This window comes from Haliotis rufescens, unplaced genomic scaffold (assembly GCF_023055435.1).
Source record: "Haliotis rufescens isolate VD_foot unplaced genomic scaffold, xgHalRufe1.0.p SCAF_5, whole genome shotgun sequence".
Taxonomy (NCBI): domain Eukaryota; kingdom Metazoa; phylum Mollusca; class Gastropoda; order Lepetellida; family Haliotidae; genus Haliotis; species Haliotis rufescens.
In genome coordinates, this window is record NW_025964223.1 from 2,762,154 (window position 1) to 2,789,814 (window position 27,661).

Genomic DNA, 27,661 nt, shown 5'->3' on the forward strand with positions numbered 1-27,661 from the left:
GCGCTTCGCTTAGGACCGGAAGTGCTAGTTTTAGAACGTTCGTCGGTCGCAACAGCGACATTGGTCCCGTGGGTTCCCCAAATTGTTTTTTAGCATTGCATGCTATATCAAGTCGAACTTCAGCCATCCATAGTGTAAGTTTATTAATTATATCGTCAAGAACCTTTTAGATATGTTTTGGATGTAACTTATGTTATATTTTGTGTTTATTCAGTATGTGAAAATTCTAGTGTCATGTAGTAACAGAAACCACGTGTCAATTTTATGATGCGCACTTGAAATCACCACATAGTTTTTATAGATGTTCACTGAAGCTCTGGCGCTTCTTTCAGTATTTATGCTATGCTAGGATGATTCGGACTTATATGAAGTCCACCACATGGTAGTATAAGTACCCACGTACATTGGTGTTTTCCTAATTGCAAAAGGGGTAATGCCTTTGTTTTGTTTTGTTGAAGCTTTTTACCAAATACATCCATGCACACTGGCGTGCGCAGAAGTAATTAACTTATAAATCTTGGATCTCAATTTTGTCCAATATTTTACAAGACTGTGCCTCAGTGTTGGATCGGTAAACTGAGGACTGCTAGAACCTAAATCACGTTTGGGGAAGACAGTACAATTTATTTGCAAGTGAATGCAATACATTTTCACCTTGTTTGGAAGCTAGCCAATTAGACGAGCAGACGACGCACTAAGGGACGTAACATCAATTTCTTACCACCCGGGCTGATATCGATGGCCCATTAAAATCGACGAGTATTGTAGCTAAAATGGATAGACTTATCATTAAACCGTCCGCATGTTATCAGAAATGATCGGGGCACTGTAACTTGATAATCCCCTCATATTGTTTGACGATGGGCCATTATCACGCCCGTTGTTATAGGGATAGGTGACGTCACATACAATAGTGACGTCATATTTTTTTCTATGACGTTTTCCATATCTGTAAAGGTGGGTCAGTGACATTTGTGTTGATTGCACTAAATGTTTCAAAACCGATATTGTTTATTTTTATTCGATAACAAATTCTGTCCATTTTAGCTATAAAAACGGTAACGCTATTTTTCAGGGCATTATCATTTGCCCACTGTGATATGACCGTCTCTAGGTTTGCTCTATCGCACATGCAAAATGCCTCAACTCGTTGATGTGTATATGATACTATGTTATATATTATCATGCTTATTGTATACCGCGTTAATATCATGCTATATTAATACAATGCCATGTTATATATCATGCTAGCTGGAATAGTGCGGCGTTAAACAACAAACAAACAAATATATATCATGCTAGTATCATCGAATGTGTGCTCAAATGAAACAATTTTCTGTATCATATGTCATTGTAATGAAGATAAACTGTTTTTCAATGATTTATTTTAAAAAACTCAACAGGAATTTGTTATGCTTACACTTCAAATCTTCAAATAGTGCCGTCATTATCGACTTTATAGCATTTACAGAATGATTGTGAATGAAATGTCATGGTGACACCAGACAGTGAGCGTTGTAATGCTGTGTGTTTCCACCCACTGTACAAGCATACAATATGAACCTGTTTACTGAGCTGACAATCAATGTAACAGCAGTTAACAAATATTAATTATGAACTTGGTTATCACGACACGTTCTAAACTGAATCGTGCACAATATCTTCAAAACTATTTGCATGACAACATCTTAATCGATTCGTGTTCACTGAAAGGTAGTTGTCAAACACTCCATGCAATTCTACTTTCGTTATGCGTAATTCTTTCTCAGAACCGAGAAAGATCATTATTAGGCATGCATGACAACTCACCATGTATCGATTACACACAACAGATGTTGCTGGCAACCATACAGGAACCGTGACCGTATGCTTTACAAAGTGTTTCATATAAATGCGTCTAATGTGAATAATATTTATCATTTGGGGCGCGGGGACCAGGGGTTTGGTTGGGGCAGAGAAAATCAGGGGTGGGTAGCCAAAGATATGACAGTCTCTTGGTGAGGGCCAAAAACAAATTATATATATATATATATATACAGAGGCCTTACAAAGGCGGGTCATTATTTTCAGAACGTTAGTGCACAGAACACATGCCTTGACAAGTCAACAGTGGATTTCCCGATACGTAATGTCGGCTATTTTAAGCGCCAGGCACGCTCGTATGTGAATCGACCATAGTGATCGTAGTTGATCAATAAATGTGCCTGATACATAAGAGGCTGAAGTACAGTAGCCAACCGCATTTTGCCTGTGTTCCTAGGGAATCACCATCATGCTGCTGGTTCTAAAGACCACGCTGTTCTTATATATGTTAGGACTCGACACAAGCATACATCAGAGTGAGTACTCAATTGTTGCATGCTTTAGAAGGATGGTTGACAAGGTTCTAAAATGTTGTTTTGTAAACACCAAGTGTTTGTCTCTGTGTGTTTGTCCGTGCGTGTCTCTGTGTGATTGTCCGTGCATGTCTCTGTGTTTGTCCGTGCGTGTCTCTGTGTGTTTGTCCGTGCGTGTCTCTGTGTGTTTGTCCGTGCGTGTCTCTGTGTGTTTGTCCGTGCGTGTCTCTGTGTGTTTGTCGGTGCGTGACTCTGTGTGTTTGTCCGTGCGTGTCTCTGTGTGTTTGTCCGTGCATGTCTCTGTGTGTTTGTCCGTGCGTGTCTCTGTGTGTTTGTCCGTGCATGTCTTTGTGTGTTTGTCCGTGCATGTATCTGTGTGTTTGTCCGTGCGTGTCTCTGTGTGTTTGTCCGTGCGTGTCTCTGTGTGTTTGTCCGTGCCCGTCTCTGTGTGTTTGTCCGTGCATCTCTCTGAGTGTTTGTCCGTGCCCATCTATGTGTGTTTGTCCGTGCCTGTCTCTGTGTGTTTGTCCGTGCGTGTCTCTGTGTGTTTGTCCGTGCATGTCTCTGTGTGTTTGTCCGTGCGTGTCTCTGTGTGTTTGTCCGTGTGTTTCTCTGTGTGTTTGTCCGTGCATGCCTCTGTGTGTTTGTCCGTGCGTGTCTCTGTGCGTTTGTCCGTGTGTGTCTCTGTGTGTTTGTCCGTGCGTGTCTCTGTGTGTTTTTCCGTGCGTGTCTCTGTGTGTTTGTCCGTGCATGTCTCTGTGTGTTTGTCCGTGCGCGTCTCTGTGCGTTTGTCCGTGTGTGTCTCTGTGTGTTTGTCCGTGCGTATCTCTGTGTGTTTGTCCGTGCGTGTCTCTGTGTGTTTGTCCGTGCGTGTCTCTGTGTGTTTGTCCGTGCGTGTCTCTGTGTGTTTGTCCGTGCGTGTCTCTGTGTGTTTGTCCGTGTGTGTCTCCGTGTGTTTGTCCGTGTGTGTCTCTGTGTGTTTGTCCGTGCGTGTCTCTGTGTGTTTGTCCGTGCGTGTCTCTGTGTGTTTGTCCGTGCGTGTATCTGTGTGTTTGTCCGTGCGTGTCTCTGTGTGTTTGTCCGTGCGTATCTCTGTGTGTTTGCTTCTTGCGGGAAGACATGGCCCACGTCAAAACAGAGTATTGCACCAGAAATGTCAGTCACATTTTGAAATGTCCTCCTCATGTTGTACATAAAGCGTTTTGTAATATTCCTTAATAGAGCATGCTTGAGTGTATCTTAAAAGTTGTGAAATGTAGATATCAAAGGTTGCATAATATGGAATATTGCTCGACATGAAGGGAAAGTTGACCTTGGAAACTTGAAGTCAACCCTCTCGTCAAATAGTCTTGTGGAAAGTATTTTGGTTTTTGTGCAAATAACTAAATGAGGATGTTTCACTGTCCATCTTTATTCCTAGTTCAGGTGGTTAAGTCAGTGTGAAAGTCATGTAAGAACTCAGTGTGGAACTCTGTGTGGAAGTCAGTGTGGAAGCCAATGTGGAAGACAGTGTTGAAGTCAGCGTGGAAGTCAGTGTGGAAGTCAATGTAGAAGTCAGTGTGTTATCGATGTGGTATTCCATTATTTCACATACTGTTTTCTCAGTACACTTCAGGTGGCCTTTTCTTTCATTTTTGACAAATTCTCCCGAACCTTTAACACAGATATGCAACTGGACAAATCTACGGTCAACATGTTCAGTAACAAATGTCCCATTGCTTAAGGAATGGATTTCTGTGTGTAGTGTGGGATATCGGTGTCCAACGTTGTACTGACATCAATGAAAACATCAGGGTTATTCTTTGAGACAGGGATTCAATGAGACATTTGCTGGACACAGCAATAGTGTTCTTTCGCGCATGTCTTGGCTCGTGTGATAATCCGTCATTATCCTCGATACTGTATCCATGGCAATATTAAAAACTACTGCTGACTGCTAAAGATATGGCCTCGCGTAAACTAGGGGAGGTGGAGCAGCCAAGTGGTAAACGTGTTCGCTCGTCACGTTGAAGAGCAGGGTTCGATCCCCCACATGGGTACAATGTGTGAAGCCAATTTCTGGTATTCCCCGATGATGTTGCTGGAATATTGCTCAAAGCGGCGTAAAACCAAACTGACTCACTCATTCGAGAATACTGAATCTGTCAAGATAGCTATTATACCGAACAACTGGTGTGAAATTATTATTCCGCAATGTTAGTTATAGAGAAACAGCGCTTGGTATGGGGAAATGAATCATTAATGCGCAAAAGACAAATTGAAGGAATGCACCATAATGATAGACCCGTGAAGATCCGGGGTAGAATAGGTCTTCAGCAACCCACGCTTGCCGTAAAAAGCGACTATGCTTGTCGTAAGAGGCGACTAACGGGTTCGGGTGGTCAGACTTGCTGACTTGGTTGATGCATGTCATTGCATCCCAATTGCGTGGATCGATGTTCATAATGTCAATCACTGGGTTATCTTGTTCAGACTCGATTATTTACAGACCACCGTCATATAGCTGGAATAGTGCTGAGTGCGGCGTTAAAAAACAAACAATATAAACATAACATGCCTACGGACAAATGGCTTCATGGGGCATTTTCCCGTGTTAAATATGTTGAGTTTACTCAACAGAAATCCTGGCAAATGGCATGCATGTGCCCTACCAGCGGGGCATGAGTCTTGGTAGAATATACGACCTGCGCACATTCTCTCTCGGGCTTGACATCTTCACGGATGGGGCTAAGCCACAGACAGTAGAGTCACATCAGAACACAATTCGCTACTCCGTCATACAGAAGAGTGCGGATGTCAGGAACGTTCTCGATGTCAGCCGGTACATTTCTCTCAATGTCAAGGCCGGAATTTTGACCCTGGACGGGATATGGTCATATTTGAGAGAGGACAGATCTCAAGTAAACACACTGGACATTCTGGTTGCAGTACATGTGGAAACAGTATGTATATACAGGCTTACATTGGTTGCTTAAAACCCGTTAGAATTGATCTTAAAACCCAAGCTGGTCGTAAGAGTCGACTAACGGGATCGGGTGGTCAGGCTTGCTGACTTGGTTGATGCATGTCGTGTTTGCATAAATCGCTTGTCAAATGTTAGCATTAGGTCTGAACCATATTTAGACTAGGACGAGGGTGTGAACATCAAATTATGAGACATAAAACCATAGCAGCAAAGTCGGCCATCTAGTGTTATCTCAAAGTACACCCTACTCGCTTGGCCTTTTGATTATTAAACAATACAATATCATGCTTCTGTCACCTTTTCCCCTAGTTAACTACAATCCTGACTGAGAAGGAGAAGAAGCCTGGCTTGAATGAAAACCAAATGGGAACCCATTACATTAGCAGTCTGACATATGGAGGAGACATGATTGTCAGGATCAGGATTGTGGGATCTGACTCTCGTCACTTTGAGGAAATCAAAGCAACAGTTGATGCTCGTCTCAGTGAATGGGGAATAGTTGACATGGCCACTAGAAACAATTTTAAAAGACTTGAGGAAGATTTGAAATCTAACTCAAGAATTGAAATGGCATATTATTCAAACGAAATAAATATGAAAAAGCCAACAAACGTAAGCGGCATGCTTGATGCACTGGACAACTTCAAGGGTGAAGTGATGAAGTTGAATGGCGGAAAAGGTGTACCTGTCATGTGTGAGCTGGTCGCACTTAGTGTCCTGGATCCCCAACTGCCGCAAGTGCTGAAGGACAAGAGCCTGGACGTCCAGCTGTCTCGCCTGGAGTATCAGTATGATGACGTCCTTCAGGCTCGGATGAGACTACACAGACTGGTTGATGGGATAAATTATACTAGTTTGAATAATCAACAAGAACAAAAATTGCTCCAACTACAAGACCGCATCGATGGTGTAATTACAGTTTTCAATGACGTCATATCAAAATTTGATGTAACAAAAAGCGAAGGTTCATCTCAGACAAAACAGTCCTTTGACATGTATGAGGAAAACAGAAGGCTAGGGAACTTCATGCAGGAGGTTGTTGCATTAGAGCAACAACTTAGTCTCCAGGTATGTGTCTTGGTTGTGGGTCCATAATTACGTAATATATACTTTGACACATATATAACCATCATCTCTTGTCAAGTATCTCTATATTTTAGATGTTAAGACTTAGATGAGTTATCAAAATACTTGTTTTACAATTCATTGCAAAAGGGACCGGTGAAGATCTGGGGTAGAATATGTCTTCAGGAATTCATCCTTGCCGTCAAAGGCAACTATGCTTGTGGTAAAAGGCGACTAACAGGATCGGATGGTCAGGATCGCTGACTTTGTTGATGCATGTCATCGTATCCAAATTGCGTGGATCAATGCTCATGATGTCAATAACTGAATTGTCTGTTCCATACTCGATTATTTACAGACTAGCATCATATCGCTGAAATAGTGCTGAGTGTGGCGTTAAACAACAAACCAACCAACCAATCATTGCAAAAGGTGATTGTAAACAGATGCAACAAAACCCTTTACATATTACAGAAATTTCTTCTGAAAGCAGAGTCGATTGTACGCGTCCGACTATATCATTTGTATGTAATTATCAATCACTGAAACATAATGGTTTTGCAACTTCAAAAATGAAAAGGGAGAGGTGTTTCATATTTTATCTCTTCGTTCTTGAAAAATATATACTTACACTTTGTGTGTGAATAGCATGTGACCATCTTTGAAGCAAATGCAATGACAAACATTTATGCCCATTTAGGCAATATTTTGGGCAGATAAACCTTATGAGCCTTTAGTGAGTGAGTGAGTATGGTTTTACGCCGCTTTTAGCAATATTCCAGCAATATCACGGCAGGGGACACCAGAAATGGGCTTCACACATTGTACCCATGTCGGGAATCGAACCCGGGTCTTCGGTGTGACGAGCGAACGCTTTAACCACTAGGCTACCCGACCGCCCTTATGAGCCTTTAACTGATGGAATAACGTCACCAGTCTGTCATGTAAAACTAAGCAGGTTCACATCGGTAGACCTTGCTTTGTCCATACTGACATCGGTATTGTTCACGCAACAGTCTACCAATGTATTTTCATGGTGTTTTCATGTGTTCTCTCATTCAGAATGGAACTAGTACTGCATTTAAGGATCTTCCACAAGGAAGCAGATTAGATCTCGTCTTGATCGGGAAGAAAGGACATGGCAAAAGTGCAACTGCGAATTCCATTTTGGGACAAGACTTATTTCTTTCAAAAATGTCATCGAATCTGGTAACAACTAAATGCCAAAAAGAATGTGGAGTAGTTGGGGGGCGAGAGATATGTCTGATCGATACACCTGGCATCATGGATACCTCCGTCAATGAGGACACACTGGAAGAAACGCTGCAGGAAATTGCATCTGCCATTCCAAAGAGCTCTGATGGAGTACATGCATTTCTCTTAGTGTTGAGCATACAGGCGCGCATGACACCTGAAGAATATATGACTATACACATGCTGAAGAAGCTGTTTGGTGAACATGTTCTGATGAGTCACACAATAGTTGTGTTCACACATGCTGACAGCTTTTACAGAAACCACGGGAAGAGCGGTCTGAAGATCGATGATTACATCAATGAACAAAATGGCAGTTTGGTAAAGCTTTTAAGTGAATGTAACAAGAGATATGTTCTTTTTGACAACACGGAATCTGATAAAGGCAAATTACGCAACGAAGTTGCAGAACTTACAGTCATCATCGATCAGCTAAACATAGGTCAGAAGTATACAAATGATCTTTTAGAAACGGCGGCACAAATACGGGAAGAAGAGAAAGCTAAAGACAAAATGAGAATTGAGAAGGACACAGAAGAAGAAATAGAAAGAATCGTCGCCGAAAGACTAGCACAAAAAGCAAAGGAAGAAGCCTATAGCTGCTTTCCTGGTGGTGCTACATTGATACTTGAAGATGGTCAGACAATAAAAATGAAGAATGTTCGTGTTGGTGATAGGGTCCTGTCCTTAACTGACAATGGGAAAATTGATTATTCTGAGGTGTACTTGATTATCCATTCCGATGAGTATAGAATGAACAACTACATCAACATCTCGACTACAAAGCATCACATACAATCGTCACATGATCATCACGTCTACTTGGTGTCTGGTGGAACAAAACACACAGTGCCTGCAGCTCAGGTTAAGTTAGCAGATCGTGTGCTCATCTACAACCACGAGAAGACACTTTTTGAGGAGGAGGTTGTGACAGGGTTGTCCACGTCAACAGAGATCGGTGCGTTCGCTCCTTTTACCATGTCTGGAACCATAGTCGTCAACGGTGTGCTGGCCTCCTGCTATGTGGACTGTGTCCCTCCCCGCTGGGCGCATCCTCTACTGTGGCCAGTCAGACAGCTCTACAGCTTGTCGTCTCAGTATCAGCCTGGCTCCACACCCCTGGCAAAGACGGCGTCCCCATCTGGGTCAACTGGTACATGGACAATGTCATCCCTCAACTCCACAACGAGGAACAAATCAGCACGATCGAGTTTTAGACTAAAGTACACACATACGTTTGATGAGAGTATATATTTTGCCTCTTAATCTCAGTTTGACATAACACACTAGTGCCATGAATATTCATTATGTATTTCACTGACCATACTTAACATTAGCATGCACTATGCAGGTACAGCATTTGATTCATCATAAGAGTGACAACAATCTATTCAATCGCATTGATGTGCAAGTCTCCTTGGGGTAGAATATATCTTAAATAGTTCTTGTTCATCGGATTTAAGCTGAACAGCTTCACATTTATGAATCTTGTAAATAAAGTATTCTGATTATTTAAGAATTCAACGTCAGTTTGGATGGGTTCATTGAAGTGTGAACGATTTAAAAGCGCTGGTTAAACTGTGAACCTCCGAGCTTATAATTTCATACTTTGTACTTTACTGGTCTTGCCGAATAATATCGTAACAATATTTGCTTACACGTCCTCTTGTTTCGCCGAGGAACATTGCGACAATGTTATTTTGTCGGTATTTGCCGGCTCTCGGTCACATACCTTTCCCCACTCATGCTCAGTTACGCAAAGAAAAATAGTTCTTTAAATATATACAACATAATCGAGAAATATGGCAACATAAGTTCATTCTCCAAACAAATGTACAAACAATATTTGGGATAAATCAAATCTTAAAAATATTATTAGGTTACAGCAAGGTGAACAAAAATTTAAACATGGCCTCGATGCACCGAGGCGAGGTCAACCTTCAAGCGCGGATTTATGTATGACGTCATATAAGTTTGTAAAGAGGTGCATTTTGAGTCGAACGTGTGCATGAGGATGAAATTTATACTTACTGCTGTTAAATGACGTTTATGGAGCAGTTACGGAAAACACCCTGACGCGTGAACCTTCTCATGGCACTAGCAAATTGGGAATTTCGCCGATTTATGAAAGTGTTCCTTTTGTTTAGATAATTGCAAACCAATTCGGACGATGCGGAAAGGGCTGTTGGGGATTGAACCGAGTGCTCTGAAACTTGTGTGTTTTGTGTTAATTTTCAACGTCAGGGTGTGTTATATTTGGAGTTTGGGATTTGTCGTGTGTGCTGTAATACTTTGCTTAGCTGGTGTTTCTTGAGATGGACCTACTGTATGACCTGATGTCAGCTTCATTTCTCTCCTCGTGTGCCGCCGCTTCTCGTCCATGGTTTCTCAAAATCCTAGATTATTTTTACGCAATGCGATAGTGAATCGGGTTTTAGTTTGTGATTGATCAGGAGCAGTCGCGTTTGCTCTGTCAGCGGCCACATCTGAGCAGGGTACGACTTTGTTTTCATGCGTGCTAGATTCCTGTCATTTCCGAAAACAAGGCATCAAAGTCAATATCGCTCAATAAATCAATTTCGTTCACCTCGGTAATTTTACAGAATTAATTTTCTTCACTTGAGTTACTAGTATTGAAAGATAGCCATTCCATATCCAAATCACCGTAAGGACAATCCATTTTGTTTCATGTAGCAGCTAGACGACATCAAACACCAGAACCAAAGCATTTATTTATAAGTCAGATGAAATGTTACAAGACCAGACAAAAATACTCAATTAATTATATTGCTGATAAATACAGGAATTAAAAAGAAAACAGAAAAAACGAGTTGATCATAAACCCCGATCGAGAATTCAGTGAAATCCTGGAAAGTATTCCCGTTCACATGATCAATTTCACACAAAAAATTGTTCACATCGTGTGAACTTCATTTGTCCGTTCACAGGTGTGTGAACTCCAAATGTCCGACCACGTGACTACCTCTTCAGTTAATCAGCCTAAAAAGAAACAGTGTAAATTTCAAAATGAAATTGTCTGTGTATGTTCTTCTTGCTTAAAGGGAAAGTGCGTTTACATGCAGCAGGAATTATACGTCCATAAGACATGTTTAAACAATTGAAAACATTGTCTATTAAGGTCGACGGACTAAATGTATATCGAACTGTTAACCTATTGGACTGTCCAGGTCTTGTGAAATTAGATGCTGGCGTTCATTGTTCCATTTTTCCACTTGATTTTAAAGTGTATCTTTGCAGTGCAATTTCTATAATTTAAAAAATTATAAAAAAACGTGTGTACCATGAAATATGTTTTTAAGCCTTCACCTATATTACTCCCACTGAGTACGCACGCACACACACACAAACGCACACACAGTATTTTATACTGACTTAACGGCATTACAACAGACCAAAGCGCAGCTTTTGAAATGTAAATGGCTGCCTGTGCCAGATCGAGCTTTCAAAGTAACCTGGCCTACAGGTGTTGTTTCTAATCAGGATACCAGCCAAGTCAGCGAGCCCTACAACCCCATACCGTTGGTTGTCTCTTACATCCTGCATAGGTTACTGGGGTGTTATATTCTTACCCGGAATCAATAGAAGCCCTAGGGCACGTTGCAAGTCACGAATCGCTTAGAGAAAGCAAATTTATCGTTCATCCCGGGATCTGCAACAGTTCCAAGTGCTTGCCCACTCTTCCAAAATGGAGGGGCAACTACCACTTGGTTGCCTTGCCTTAATGAAGAACGTAATACAAATGGCTCGATGACGAACAGATGAAATTTATGACTACTTTGAAGATGTGGAGCAGACGGGGTGTTAGCTGCCTTTGATCATTTCCCCGTTGATGCAGTCAAGAATTTCTTGTTCCGCTGTCAAAGTCAGCCGCCATTTCGGTTTGAGAAAGAAGCGACCTCAGCCAGTGATTGTTTCTCTTACAAGCAGCTGAAAGTAAGTGCACTGTTGTAAGGCGAATCGCTTTACATCGCTTGCAAGCGGTTGGTGCTTTGCAACGCACCCCGTGATTACAGAACACTGATTATGAATTCATCATAGAAAAACAAGGAACGCCTTTCTTCATACAATGCAGGTTACAAATCATTTTGTTTGTTGTTTAATGCCGCACGAAGCAATATTGCAGCAATGTCACGGTGGTGTGTAAACAATCGACAATACACCAGACACTGTGATATACACCATGAGCATCGATCTATGCAACTGGGATACGATGACATGCATGAACCAAACAGCATGACCACCTGATCCCGTTCGTTGCTTCTTACAACAAGCAGGTTACTGAAGTCCAGTCCTAACCCGGATCGTCACGGGTTGCACATTAGAGGCATGTGATCAAATGTATATTGATAGGCATTTTCTGCTAGTCAATGTATATTGCATTTCTGCGAATTTATACGAGTGAATAAAAACTGAGGTTGTACAAATACTACTGTTGTTGTTACTATAAGTAGTAGTAGTAGTAGTTGTGGTGTTGGTAGTGAGTGAGTTTGCTTTTAAAGCGCTTTAAGCTTTATTCCAGCAATATCACGGCGGGAGATACCAGAAATGGGCTTAACACATTGTACTCCAGTCTGGAATCGAACCTGGGTCTTCGGCGTGACGAGCGAACGCTTTAACCACTACATTACCCCCGTAGTAGTAGTAAACTGGTCTGAGTTTCGCGAGCTGTTATGGCTGATCGATCACTAAGTGCATGAAATCAATTTTGAGACAATAGCCACCAGTCTTCTTTTTTTAGCGCCACATTATCCTCTATATAATATATATGTGTTGACACACGTTTCGTCAGGGACTGTTGGTTGAGTAAGCGAAGAGCCTTCAGCTACCAACTGCCTCTCCACTTGATTGAAAAGAAACGGTGCTGACGTGGAACATCGGCCGCCATGGTGCAAGTACTACGGAATATGTTGTTCCTGTGCGTGGTAGGCATCATACATGACTGTGAGTACTCAATATGTAACATGGCTGTTAACGCATACCTCCATGTACTATGGATATGCACCCTCCAAAGTTAATCAGCCGTTAAGTTATCTAATTATGAAATTACATTGTTTTTTGATAATATAAGTGGTGTCAGACAGGGATGCCCATTGAGTCCCCTGTTGTTTTCTTAATGTTTTGGTTGAGCTAGAACTTATGTCGCAATCTTCAGGACAGAGAGGTATTTTTGTTGGACAGGGCTTTGTTGATATTTTGTTGTTTTCCCCTACACCCCTGTGTCAGACTGGACGGGGGGCACAACAATGGCGTACAGGATTTTGTTGTGTACAACTGCTCTTGTCACAATATGGACTGTGGGATCGATCACTGCATCATCTATGGAATATGCGATGTCTACATTGGATTTTGTGCCGCCAACGTGTTTCATGAGATATATATGAATGTACAGGACAAGGCAACCTTGTTTACAGACCCAAAACTGGACAGTATCCAAAAAGTTAGGAGACACCCGTTTGTTTCACTGCTACTGGTTGCCGGTGACAGAATTGAACCCGGGACCTACTGGTGGGGACTTCGCAGGATTGGAATCAGCCATTATAAATCAGATTAAGGAATCTGAAGACAGGCTATCAAGAGACATACGATCTTTGAGAGAAGAAGTTCATTCGATCAAGGCAGAGGTATGTGAACTAAGAACAGAAGTCAGTGTGAACAGAGAAGAACAGGCTATTCTCAGACTAGATGTTGACGAAGTATCCAACAAAGTAGATGAACTGTATTACTGGTCTGACAGTATTAGTGAGCTAGAGTCTAGAGTAGAACATCAGGAAAGACAGAGCAGACGAAATAATTTGATTGTATATGGGGTACCAGAGGGAGTAGAAGAATCTTATAAAGTGTGCAAGGAAAAGATACTAGACATTTTTAATAGAGCCAGGAATAAGAATCCTGCATATGGGGAACTTGCTGATAGAGACATAGAACGTGCACACAGGATATCCAGCAAAACAACAAATAAACCCCGCCCTCTTATAGTGAAAATGGCACACTGGGATGATAAAATCCAAACACTTGGATTCAGGGATACCCTGAGAGAAATGGGATATGGTGTGGCTAATGACTTAACATATTTCCAGCGACAAGAGCTAGGCAGGTTACAACGTGAAAATCCAGATAAGAGGTTTTTTTATAAAGGAGGCAAACTTGTCGAGGATGTGAAGAAGGATAGTGAGATGAGAGATAGCCAAGAGACACCAGAGAGAACTACAGCACACAGACGGGAGAGAAGGGATAGCCAGAACATCAGAACATCACCCTCACAAGGACATAGACGGGGAGGTTCACACACAGGACCACGACTTCTGAGTTCTCGCGCTAAGGCCTGGGACAGGACAGCAACCCACTAGGGGTGCGACGAGAACCGAGCGTGATTGTAGGAAGCCTCATGTAGATACGACAGATGATGTCGATGATTGTACATTTAAAAATCGAACATTTGTTTTCTGGAATGTATCAGGACTTAATTCTAAATTAACTGATCAGGATTTTACCGATTATTTAAACTCATTTGACTTCATCGGCATAACAGAAACATGGATGAAAGATATAGACATAAGTTTGATATTTCCAGGATTCAAGCTATGGATCAAAGAAGCTGAAAAGATTTCCAACTTTGGTAGACTTTCTGGTGGTATTGCCATATTAGTTAGACAGCAGCTTGTTAAATATGTAAAATGGTCTAAAGTTTACGACAGTGGCATTTTTATGCTGTTAGATAAAACCGTATTTGGATTTAAAAAAGATTTGCTATATTCATGTGTCTATGTTCACCCTGAATGTTCGACTTGGTACACCAACCCTTTGAGGCAATGCAAAAATAGTATACAAATATTACAAAGTGACTTACTTGATACACTAGCACATTGTGATGATGTTTATTTGATGATTGGGGGAGACTTGAATGCCAGAACTAGCACGGAATCTGATTTTGTAGAAGATGATATTCTTGAATATCTCGAGGGTCATGATAACAGTGTATGGGGATTTCTGTTAGACAATTTCAGCTTAAAAAGATTTTCTGTGGATTTATCTTTGAATAATTTTGGTAAGAGCTTACTAGATTTATGCAGTATACTAAATATACATATTATGAATGGAAGGTGCGGGTCAGACGCCGGGGTGGGAGATTTTACTTTTATAGGAAATCAGGGTGCGAGTGTGGTGGATTATGTTATTGCCTCGTCCGAGTTGTTTGATATGTGCCATAGCTTTGACATTCCGTCTCGAGCCGAGTCATCACACCTTCCTGTCACGACTAGTTTACGTACGCTTCTAGTAAATGACCCAATGCCACGCAATACACGTAACAATGCTTCCTTCAAATTTGTGTGGGTTGAAGAGAAGGCTGAACAGTTTAGAATAAACCTTATTTCTGGGACTGCGAATGATTTACTGGAGAAGGCTGTAGATGTAGCATTTGTTAATGTTGAAGAAAGTATTGGGTATATCACTGAAGCTGTTATTATTGTTGCATCAGATATGAAGAAAATAAATGAGGACTGTAAATATGATCAACAATGGTTTGATAGCGAATGCCAGCTACTTAAAAAGGAGCGATGTAGACGTTTAAATAACTTTAGAAAGAATAAGGATAGAGGATCACTAACCGACTATAATAGAGTAAGAAATCAGTACAACGATGTTTGTAGGAAAAAAAAGACAGAATATTTCGAACAAAAACAGAAACTGTTGGAATCAAGCATAGATAATTCTAAAACATTTTGGTCATCGCTAAAAGCCATTAAACCAAATAGATATTGCAAAAATGATATTGATATTCAAGCCTGGTTTGAGCATTTCCAGGAACTGTTTTCAGTTCCATTTAGCCATGACAATAACAATTTATTTGACATGGAATCCATGGAAGATAAAGTTGACAGCGTAACAGATGATATTCTTGAATGTCCAATATCTAGAGAGGAAATTTTGAAATATCCAACCTTAAAGATAATAAGGCATCTGGAAATGATAATGTGATAGCAGAGTTTTTTAAACATTCCTCAGACATTTTAATACCATATTTGGAACTAATTTTTAATATCCTTTTAGAGAGATCATATTTTCCAGATAATTGGACAGTTGGCATTATTGTCCCTCTTCACAAACAGGGCGCAACCAGCGATGTTAATAATTACAGAGGCATAACTCTCCTAAGTACATTCAGTAAAATATTTACTTCAATTATTAACAAGAGACTTGTTTTCTGGGCGGATTCTTTGGATAAGATAAGTGAGTCACATGCAGGTTTTAGAAAAGGATACTCCACCACTGACAATGCTTTTATCCTATATTCTATAATTCAGAGATATCTATCAGTGAAACGAGGGAAGCTATATGCTGTATTCGTAGATTTTGCGAAAGCTTTTGACTCTGTGAAAAGGGATAACTTGTGGTCATACTTTCAAAGACATGGGCTAAGTAGCAAAATTGGAAAGTTATTGTGCTCTCTATATAAAAATGTGAAGGTATGTGTACGGAACAATGGCGCTATATCGAATACTTTTGTAAGTAGCAGGGGTGTCCGACAAGGGTGTATATTAAGTCCCTTCTTATTTACCTTTTTCATAAATGATTTGGCATATCAAATCCAAAAAAATTGCACTGATGGAATACAACTGCACCCCGAAACTATTAAATTATTTCTGCTTCTTTTCGCTGACGATATAGTCATGTTCTCGAGCACAATACCTGGCCTGCAAAAGCAAATACATGTATTAGAGAGTTATTGTGACGAGTCAAAACTTACTGTAAATATGGATAAAACCAAAGTTGTAGTTATTAAAAATGGTGGTAACATATCCAGAAAAGAAAAATGGTTTTACAGAAGGAAGCCTGTAGAAGTTGTTCCATTTTATAAATACTTAGGCTTGTGTTTTACAAGTAGATTAACTTGGTCAAGGAATGCACATAACATTTCATTGCAAGCCAAGAAAATTTTTGTAGGCATATTAAAAAGTCTTAGAGTTCTGGACAATGTTACATATGATGTTTATTTTAAAATATTTGATACAAAAATAAGCCCGATGCTATTGTATGGATCCGAAATTTGGGGCCTAGAACATTTGGATGTTATTGAGAAAATACATTTATATGCATGTAAACGGTTCTTGGGGGTAAAATCTAGCACAGAAAACGCAAGGGTATATGGTGAATGCGGACGGTTATCCATGTTTATTAATAGTTATTTAAAGGTTATTAAATACTGGGTTAAGCTATTAAATATGCCATCTTCAAGATACCCGAAAAAATGTTATAATATGATGCTTCTCTACGACAGCCATGGGAAACAAAATTGGGCATCAAAAGTTAAAAACATGTTATACGAATGTGGATATGGTTATATTTGGTTACAGCAACATGTAGATATGCCACAACATTTCTTCTCCCGTTTGACACAGACTTTAAAAGATATGTACATTCAAAAATGGCATTGTTCTTTGTTTAGTTCTAGAAAAGCAAACTATTACACTACATTTAAGACTACTATTATATTAGAACCTTATCTATTAAGTGTAAATTTACATAAGTTTAGAACAGCTCTTTCTCGATTCCGTTGTGGCTCACGTGATCTATTTATTGAAACAGGCAGATATGAAGGTATTGCAAGAGAACACAGACTTTGTAGGATGTGTAAAACTCATTGTAATGAAGATGAATATCACTTTTTATGTGTATGTCCAGTGTATGAAGATTTAAGAGCAAAATATCTAAATAACTATTTCTACCGCAACCCAAACGGTAACAAATTTTGTAAATTAATGACTCGTGATTGTACAGAAACTATTAGAAATCTGTCAATGTTCATTTATCATGCCATGAAACTAAGAAAATGTATGAAATTGTAACACGCCCCACACATTGTACTATAGGCCTTTGGCCTCATAAGTACCATGAATAAAGATTGATTGATTGATTGATTGATTGATTGTTATTATATGCAGATGACTTATGTTTATTTGATGACAGCGTTATTGGTCTACAGAGAAAGATTGATATACTGAAAACATTTTGCTTGAAATGGGTATTGCATGTAAACTTGGATAAAACCGAAATTTTAGTTTTCAGGAATGGTGGCAAACTTAGAAATACAGAGAGTTGGAAATTGGGAAACATTAATATTAAAGTTTCTACTTATTACAGCTACCTGGGATTAATATTTTCAAACCGTTTGTGTTGGACTACGGGCGTCAATACACTGGTGAATAAGGCTAATAAAACTCTCTTTGCATTGAAGCAAATAAGAATTAGTTTTAAGAATATTCCTATCTCAGCCTAAGATTTTTTATATGCTAATAAAGCCCATTTTGTTGTACTCATCAGAAGTGTTTGGCTTTAACAAAATGCCAGCAGTTGAAAAATTTCATGTGAATTTTTGTAAGTTTGTTTTGGGTGTTGGAAATCATGTCACAAGTGCAGCAGTATTAGGAGATTGTAGTAGATATGGGTTGTATGTTGATTACCATAAAAAGATGTATTAACTATTGGTTACATTTATTATATTTACCTAATACTAGATACCCAAAGCAATGTTACATACTATCGAAGTCTCTAGGTGATGCCGGTCGCATTACATGGGTCACATATCTTTAAAAAATGTTATTTGATTATGGATTGGGATTTGTTTGGATTTCGCAAGAAGTTGGTGATTGTAAAATATTTATTGATACCTTTGTTCAAAGACTAAAAGATTGTTATCAACAAGAATGGTATAGTAAAGTTTGTGAATCTCGTAAATTAATATTCTATAAAGAATGTACGTTACTTTTGAACGTTGAATTCTATTTAACAAATTTATCTAGCCAACGTTATAGACATATTATTTTTCTGTTACGATCTGGTGAGCTACCCTTGATGAACAATATTGGTAGATGCTGTGGTGTGGAATATTCTCAAATAATTTGTAATTATTGTGACATGCAAGCTGTTGAAGATGAGTTCCATTGCATGTTAGTATGTCCATATTATAAGCATTTAAGAAACAGATATTTCCCAAAATATTATTGTCAAAACCCATGTTTAAGAAAATTGTACTCTCTAGTGTCATGCAATAAGCAATTGATGTTGATTAATTGTGCACAGTTTTTATACAACTCTCTATCTGTTAGACAAAACGCACATCTGTCTCAAAATTGATTTTTGTAATTTATTGTACGTGGGCCAACGGCCTTTCTTCCGAAATAAACTTTGAACTTGAATTTGTGAGTACTCAAATGTAGAATGGTTGTTAACGCATACCCTGTATCCATATGACTTTTCTTTGACTAACGCTGTACACTGTAACATGCCACCTCGTGGACAAGACTGAGTGAATGTTTGTGGGTGATGAAAGGAAATCAATATACGACGTTCAAAACCTTCAGCCATACAACAAATATAAGTTACTGTGGGACCATATTGAGATCCAAATCGTTACACTGTTCGCTGAAGTCGAAAATATATATATTAGGCCCACAGAAGGCATAACATGTTCAGTGTTGTGTACAGGCCGGCTTTCAAATGTGTCCTTGGTAAGAAATGAGATTTACCTCCCTTACCGTGACGATGGTTGTAAAGCATGATTAGTATTTAATCATATCTATCAATCCAGCATGAGATGACATGGTGTTTATGGGCATGTGAAATCGGTGGCTGTTTTATACAGCCTTGTTCGTTTCATAACCACCTTTGGATAGTTTACACGAGTAATGAGTGAGATGGGTTTAACGCCACTTTTAACAATATTCCAGTTATATCGCGGCGTGTTAGCTTAATGTGGGAGGAAAGCCCGAAGTGATGCAGGTCTCAGACGTTTACCACTTCGGTGAAACCCACGAGCACGGGTATGGTGCTGACAAACCTAGAAACATAATCGGGGCGAACAGGGATTCGAACCCATAATCATAGGTTTCTGGCGTTTCATAGAACTCAACACCTTTCGCTGGTTGACAGAGATTATCCCTGATAGAACCCAACATCTTTCTCAGGTATACAGTGAATATCTCTTATGGAATCCCACACCTTTCGCTGGTTGACAGTGAATTTCCCTTATAGAACCCCACACCTTTCGCTGGTTGACAGGGAATATGCCTTATAGAACCCCACACCTTTCGCTGGTTGACAGGGATTATCCCTTATAGAACCCAACACCTTCCGCTGGTTGACAGGGATTATCCCTTATAGAACCCCACACCTTTCGCTGGTTGACAGGGAATATCGCTTATAGAACCCCACACCTTTCGCTGGTTGACAGTGAATATCCCTTATAGAACCCCATATCTTTCGCTAGTTGACAGTGAATATCCCTTATGGAACCCCACACCTTTCTGAGGTATACAGTGAATATCCCTTATAAAACCCAACACCTTTCTCGGGTATACTCGTCACGATATGGCTGTAATATTGCCGATGTGACGTTAAATTGTAACTCATTCACTCACTTAGGTAAACAGTGAATATCCCTTATAGGACCCCAAACCTTTCGCTGGTTAACAGGGAATATCCCTTATAAAACTGTAACCGTGGTTGTGTTGGCCGATAGTAGAGTAGGCGATCTACTGGCCAAATAATCACAAACAGCTGTAGGGGGTGAGGCTGATGACGTTTATTTTATTGTTATGTACGAATGTACGTACGTACTTAATTCAGCCTGAGGTGAGGTGAAATTGTGTTTTAAGTCGCGTCAAAGATTATTACATTTATATAGCGACGTGCATGCACGTGTATGTATGTGTGTGGCTGCTTGTACTAGTCCGGACTGATGCCGATTTATAGTGCTAGCTCACTGAGATACCACTAAGACACAGTTTACTGACTCCGAGCCGACCAGTCCATGTTTTAGCCCTTTAATGCCGAGCCCCAGACAGGGTAGCAACAAGTACCATCTTTTAACGTCTTTTGGTATGACGCGGTCGGGGATCGAACCCCAGACTTTCCGCTCTCCGGGCTGACGCTCTACCATTAGACCACGTAGGCGGTCTAATTCAGCCTGAAACAATGAAAGTACAACATAAGCAAATATAACATAGAAATAAATATATACAATCCGTTATAGTTACTCTTTAAATTTCTGAAATATCTATATCACTTCCATTAAATGAATAGCACTTACTTTACATTACACAATACATCAGACGTATCCGTACAATACATCAATACACAGATACAAAATATATTAAAATGATAATAAAGTGATAATGAACATTACATACCAGATAGGTGAAACCTGAACTGGTAATACCGGAAACAATTATTGCACGGTGAACGTTGCCACTGGGAAATCTGCATAATAAAGAAATACAAATGCAGAATACTATATACAAGTGATATCCTATGGTAAAATAGTGTATAAAATTATATAGTACAACAGCCACTCATATTAGACATACAACACTCATACACCTGCACTTACCAACATACATCAAGCATACAGATATACATTTACTTTCCATTACTGTACACAGGGGTTTATAATACTTAGTGATGGAATGAATGTTTAACGTATAATACATAACCAATATTATAACTTATAATATATTCTTATAATGTAAATATCGTAATAAACGAATCAGTTAAAATGGTAACAAGGCCATATAACCTTACTACTAACTAATAAATCTTTACTAAAAGTTATGCACATAAGGACTTGAGCCTGCCACAGAACCCAACACCTTTCTCAGGTTTACATTGAATATCCTTTATAGAACCCCACACCTTTCGCTAGTTGACAGTGAATATCCCTCACATAAACCCCACACGTTTCTCTAGTGTACAGGGAGTATCCCTTACAGGGCCCCGTGACTTTTGGCTGTTATTCGGTAAACATCACTTACAGATCCCTATACTCTAATCACATATGTCAGCTAAATAACATCATCCAGAACAGACATCTGAAAGCGTGTCAAGGATGTTTACTGTTGGTGATCATGTTGCTGTGAAAATATTAGGAGAACATAAGATTCAGAAACATCATTTCAAATCTGGATTTGTGGTATCCAAGTGTTATGGTGAGTTCCTGCAAGTCAAGTCATCAGGCGGTTCATCGAGAGAAACAGTTGTCGTAAAACCTTTCTTGAGAGGATATATCCCTTGCGTGTCTCTAGTATAAAGTGAATATCCCTTACAGAACCCCAAACCTTTGTCACTATACATTGAATATCCCTCACAGAACCCCAAACTTTTGTCTAGTATACAGTGAATATCCCTTAAAGAACCCCTAACGTTAACCCCACGAGTTTGTTTACTATGCATTATTTTTTTACAATCCTGAATATGTATTTAGTGTACGTTGATATCTTCTTTATTCGTTGTGAATTAGATAGAGGATGTACAGAAGCAACCTTGATCTATAATAATTCATTTTCCTTAAACACTCCAGCTTCAAGCCTCCACGTACCTTGTCAGCTTGCCATGCCTCTTGGCAGGACATTCGACCTTCGCACTATGTCTCCTGGGCTTGACATCTTCACAGGCAAAACTCTGAAAACGACAAAGACAATGGAACGACACCAGAACACAATTCGCTACTCTGTCATAAAGAAAAGTCAAGATATCAGGAATGTTGTTGATGTTAGCAGTGATGTATCTCTAAGGGTGAAAGCTGGACTCATGAAGCTGGAAGGAATAGGGCCATATTTAACCGAAGACCGATCTCAGGAAAACACACTGGAGATTGTGGTTACAGCCCATGTAGAAATGGTAAATATACGGTCAGACATAAAGGATAGAGTAAGAGAGAGAGAGAGAAGGGGGGGGGGGGTAGAACAAAGAGCATGTGTACATATAATTTTCATAATGAATATTGTTAGGTGAAACTTTTAGACTCCGAGATAATAAATATATGAAATTCTGTTGTTGTATTAAGACCTTCATTATCCTGTACAATGTAATAAACATAAATATTTGTTTTAATTGTGTGCAACAATTGTAATGACACCGTTGCCAAAGAGCTATTCACGTTAACATGTAAACTTCAGTACACAAAAAAACAGCTTGTCTCCGGCTCACTTATACTTTTATTAATGATGAATATATCTATAGTTATCCATGTTTCAATATTTTATCCCGATTAGGTAACTGAAACCTTGACTGATATAGGAACAAGACCCGGTTGGAATAAGAACATCATTGGTACCCATTATGTACGTAGCATTACATATGGTGGAGATTTGATTTCTAGGATTAGGATTGTTGAGTCTAATTCCCGTCGCTTGGATGAAATCAAGACTAAAGTTGAGGCTCGACTCAATTCATTCGGCATTGTTGATGCAGCTGCTACAAAAGGGTTTAAACGACTTGAGAAAGATTTGAAAGATAGTTCAAGAATTGAAATAACTTATTTTGCAAATGAAATCAAAGGGAAATTGCCAACAGATGTTAGCGGCATGCTTGAGGCCTTAGACAACTTCAAAGTTGAAGTGATGAAGTTGAATGGCGGAAAAGGTGTACCTATCATGTGTGAACTGGTCGCACTTAGTGTCCTGGATCCCCAACTGCCGCAAGTGCTGAAGGACAAGAGCCTGGACGTCCAGCTGTCTCGCCTGGAGGATCAGTATGATGACGTCCTTCAGGCTCGGACGAGACTACACAGACTGGTTGATGGGATAAATTATACTAGTTTGAATAATCAACAAAAACAAAAATTGCTCCAACTACAAGACCGCATTGATGATGTAATTACAGTTTTCAATGATGTCATATCAAAACTTGATGTGACAAACAGTGATGGTATATCTCTGACGAAGACAGCATTCGACATGTATAAGAAGAAGAAACACACAGTCGTGAACTTCAGGCGAGAGGTTGAAACACTCGAACAACAGTTTCGCCAACATATGGTATGGTGTTTCTGTTACTTTTAAGCGTATTCCCAGTTATGCAGACATTTTTCAGAGCCTAACTTAATTTAACCTGAACATATATATTTATATATACCACGTTATAATGTTTTACAGGCCCTTTCACGTATGTTGAAATGTAAATTACTGGATTTGTCCAGTATTACTATAACCGTTTCCTTCTGTTCTTAATTCAATGGAAATCCAAACTGCCGAATATTGCCTTCTTACAACTGGCTGTGAGGGCAGAAAAAATGTAATAATATACATTTATTACCTACGAGGGGAAACATATCAGGGTTCATAAAAATTATTTATTACCCACGTGGTGAAGATACAGGTGGTAAGATACTAAATCCGTACGTCACACGTGTGTCGTACAAGGTTGACCCTGTTTTATTCCTTTTGATTGAATAACCGTGACCTCTGTCACGACGGGACTACTTTTTTCATTCATAAAAAATCGCAAGACGTCATTTATTTTGCAACTACAAGGTAGAACTGAAGCAATCTCATGTGAACGAAGGATATTAACAAACACTCTATAAAACCAAATAAGATTGTCACTCGCATCAAATTCGGTTTGCATCCTATATAAGTTATGCATTTAGCTTCCACAGACATTATTTAATCGAGCTATATCCATTTACAATGTACGACTACTGTTCAATAGATCGAGGGTCCCAATAAGTGTGAAGCACCCGACTAATTTCGCAACTTCCAATGATTTAAGGTAAAAGGATAAGCGTGGTGAAATGAAGTCAGTTTAAACTATCTGGACAGATATCTAGACTTACTTGGGATGATCCGGCTGTGCAATCAGTGTCCTCTTCGAAGCCTATTTTGTGGCACTGTTTCGGGAGTTGTTTGTTCACGACTGCACAACCAGATCACTCAAAGTGAACATTTCCGATACAAATCATTCAAAATCTCGTATGAAGTATGCCTGTTTTCTGATTATGTGGCCCAAAATATCCCAAAGATGAACAATAACATTCCCTAGCTCTAGCGTAAAACGCTGAGTACATCACGGTTGTCTCTCCTTATTCTGGTGGTGACCTTGCCATTTGTTCGAAGCTGACATGCAAGCAGACTTGAGCGTGTTGATTTTTTACGTCTTCAGTAAAGGGTGCTACAGTAAACATGAATGTCTTTGGCGAACACTCTGATTTCCCTCTTCCAAAATGGTACGGACATGATATAAATTCAGCTGAAAGATCAAGGAAACCGAACAATTTTGAATGCACAGACGGGACCCCGGCAGCGCGAGTGACCGACTGTTGGTCAGATATTCAAAGCGCAGCGCAAATGTGACTTTTCAAATTTTCTTTTAGGGTGCCCTGCGTACTAACAACATGGCGCTTGAATTGTCATAAGTTGAAGACATTCTTCCAAAAGGATCTTGAGCTGTTTTGTTTTCAAACACAACTGCAGGCGCATGTTGTAAATGCGTATGCATAGGAATGTAAACAATACCCATATTTGGGCATATATCAATATTCATGCGCAACCAGATTTTGCAACCGGTTTCAGTTTGGTCTGTCAACGAACAAAAGTTGTTATGTATTTACACTTACATACAAATTTTACGTGAACTTTCTCTCGCTCAGATATCATAGAAAGTCCACTCGTTTCGTAGAAAAGGTATCTAACGAGATAGAGTGTAGTATTCTCTATATGTGCCCTTTGGTCATATCACGTCAAGAGACATTAGTGTATTGTTTCCATCATCCGGGCGGCATTGTTAATGTGACTGTTATTGTGACGGGAGGTTGGGATGACGTCACATTACACACGACGTCATAGGTGAGGAATGTTGACGTCATTCCACAAATTGTTGCAAAAAGAATGTCTAAATTCGTCTCTGTATGTAGACATCTTCTTTGGTAATAAATAGGACATTATATTCGTGTTCATGTCATACTATGTTTACGACATAAACGATGATATAATATCCTCTAAATCATAAGGAAAATAACTAGGTGTGGCAATTTTTCTAAAGCCTTGAGACTTGACAACCCAAATGCAACTTTGAAATGCAACACAAACATTTCAAATTAAGTTCAAATAAATCTGTGGTTTGATAGTACATTTACAGATACGTCCTGCTACAGACTTCACCACCTCTATAGATCTGTATTTAGCATCTTTGACAGACGTACAAATGCAAACATGGATAGCCATTATTTCATATTCTTATTAGCATATTGCTTTTGGGTGGCATTAAGAAGTTGCATATGTTACCAATGACAAAATAGCTTCTTACGCTTCTTTATTACAAGCATGACGACATTTCCATATATTTTCGCACACCAATATCTGTAAACTAACTTTGTAATATCTACATTGCTGCCAACATAAACAAAGGAGTTTCCATAATATCTTGTCATTTGAGCAAATATCCTTTTTCTGCCTTCAGCAAATGAACTTTGTACTTTCAAGTTAGGTCGTTCAGTTGTTGAGGTGCAATAAATATAAACACAAAATAGATTTGTCGAAGCGAGACAAGACAAATACAAATATAAGACTTTAACAAGATGTCCACTTTTATGTTCATACTGACTTCAATTTTCAATTGGTGATTTGGATAACACGTTTGGTGGTTTTAAATTTTCAGACCGGGCATAGCCGTGCGGTTCTAAACGATCTACCTGAAGGGGAAACACTTGATCTTGTCTTGGTGGGAAAAACTGGACATGGCAAAAGTGCCACTGGAAATTGGATTCTTGGAAAAGACTTATTTATCTCAAGAATGTCATCAACCTCGGTAACGCAAACATGCCAGAGGGAGTGTCGAGTAGTAGGAGGGAGGAGGATATGCGTGGTCGACACACCTGGCACCATGGATACAGAGGAACACGAGAAAACGCTAATGGAAATTACCACAGCCATTGCCATGAGTCCTGACGGATTCCATGCATTCTTACTCGTGTTTAACATAATTGCACGCATAACACCCGAAGAAAGGATGGCAGTAATGATGCTAAAAACGTTATTTGGAAAAGATATTCTTAAGGATTACACAGTAATCGTTCTCACTCATGGAGACAGCTTTCACAGGAATTACAAGAAGACAATTGAGGAGTACATTGAAGCTGAGGGTGGAGAGTTGGCACAATTGATTAGTGAATGTGGCTACAGATACATCCTTTTCAACAACGTGGAAGAGGATAAAGGGAAAATACGTGATGACATAATAGAACTAGTATATATAGTAGACCAGCTACACAAAGGCCAGAAGTATACAAATGATCTTTTTGAAGAAGCCAAAATGATACAGGAAAAAGAGAAACAAATCCAACGGAGGAGAAATATGGAAATAACGGAAGAAGAAATTGAAAGAGCGGTGGCAAAAAAGTTAGCAGAAAAGGCAAAGGAGGAGGGAAGAAGCTGCTTCCCTGGCCATACCACGGTGGTGCTTGAAGGTGGTCACACAGTTAACATGAAGGATATTCGTGTTGGTGACAGAGTCCTGTCTTTAACTGATCAGGGGAACATTGATTATTCTGAGGTGTACTTGATTATCCATTCTGATGAGTATAGAATGAACAACTACATCAACATCTCGACTACAAAGCATTACATACAATCGTCACCCGATCATCACATCTACTTGGTGTCTGATGGAACAAAGCACACAGTGCCTGCAGCTCAGGTTAAGTTAGCAGATCGTGTGCTTATCTACAACCACGAGAAGACACTCTTTGAGGAGGAGGTTGTGACAGGGCTGTCCACGTCAACAGAGATTGGTGTGTTCGCTCCTCTTACCATGTCTGGAACCATAGTCGTCAACGGTGTGCTGGCCTCCTGCTATGTGGACTGTGTCCCTCCCCGCTGGGCTCATCCTCTACTGTGGCCAGTCAGACAGCTCTACTGCTTGTCTCCTTCAGTGTCAGCTTGGCTCCACACCCCTGGCAAAGATGGCGTCCCCATCTGGGTCAACTGGTACATGGACAATGTCATTCCTCAACACAGCAACGAGGAACAAATCAGCACTATCGAGTTTTAGACTAAAGTAGACACATACATTTGATGAGAGTATATATTTTGCTTATTTATCTCACTGATCGTACTTAACATAAGCATGGACTATGCAGGTACAGCATGTGATTCGGCAATGAAATGGTGTTTTAACCTTTTATTGTGTTGAATTAAATTAAATAAACCTGTATGGCTGCTGTATTCTACAGCTCTGCATAACGACTTGA

At 39.7% G+C, this 27,661-nt stretch overlaps 1 protein-coding gene across 7 annotated transcripts; it reads left to right on the plus strand.

Moving 5' to 3' along the window:
- On the plus strand, nucleotides 1-27,661 carry LOC124133516. Of its 7 annotated transcripts, XM_046497920.1 has the most exons (6): nucleotides 77-134; nucleotides 2,261-2,339; nucleotides 12,431-12,582; nucleotides 21,995-22,314; nucleotides 22,689-23,453; nucleotides 26,071-27,661. In XM_046497920.1, the coding sequence occupies exons 3-6, from the start codon at nucleotides 12,525-12,527 to the stop codon at nucleotides 27,460-27,462; spliced, it is 2,535 nt and encodes an 844-aa protein (XP_046353876.1). In that variant the 5' UTR covers nucleotides 77-134; nucleotides 2,261-2,339; nucleotides 12,431-12,524; the 3' UTR covers nucleotides 27,463-27,661. The 7 variants fall into 7 exon arrangements, with proteins under 7 accessions (XP_046353881.1, XP_046353877.1, XP_048239523.1 ...); XM_046497925.2 differs by lacking the exons at nucleotides 12,431-12,582; nucleotides 21,995-22,314; nucleotides 22,689-23,453; nucleotides 26,071-27,661 and adding exons at nucleotides 4,956-5,278; nucleotides 5,611-6,369; nucleotides 7,429-9,136 and having other exon boundaries at nucleotides 1-134; XM_046497921.1 differs by lacking the exon at nucleotides 2,261-2,339 and having other exon boundaries at nucleotides 31-134.

Excerpts from the sequence above, each read along its gene's own strand:
- LOC124133516 (XM_046497925.2), top strand. The coding sequence starts at position 2,273 with ATGCTGCTGGTTCTAAAGACCACGCTGTTCTTATATATGTTAGGACTC. Across the intron at positions 2,340-4,955 it reads CGACACAAGCATACATCAGA|AAATCCTGGCAAATGGCATG; the intron begins GTGAGTACTCAA and ends TTTACTCAACAG. Across the intron at positions 6,370-7,428 it reads AGCAACAACTTAGTCTCCAG|AATGGAACTAGTACTGCATT; the intron begins GTATGTGTCTTG and ends TCTCTCATTCAG.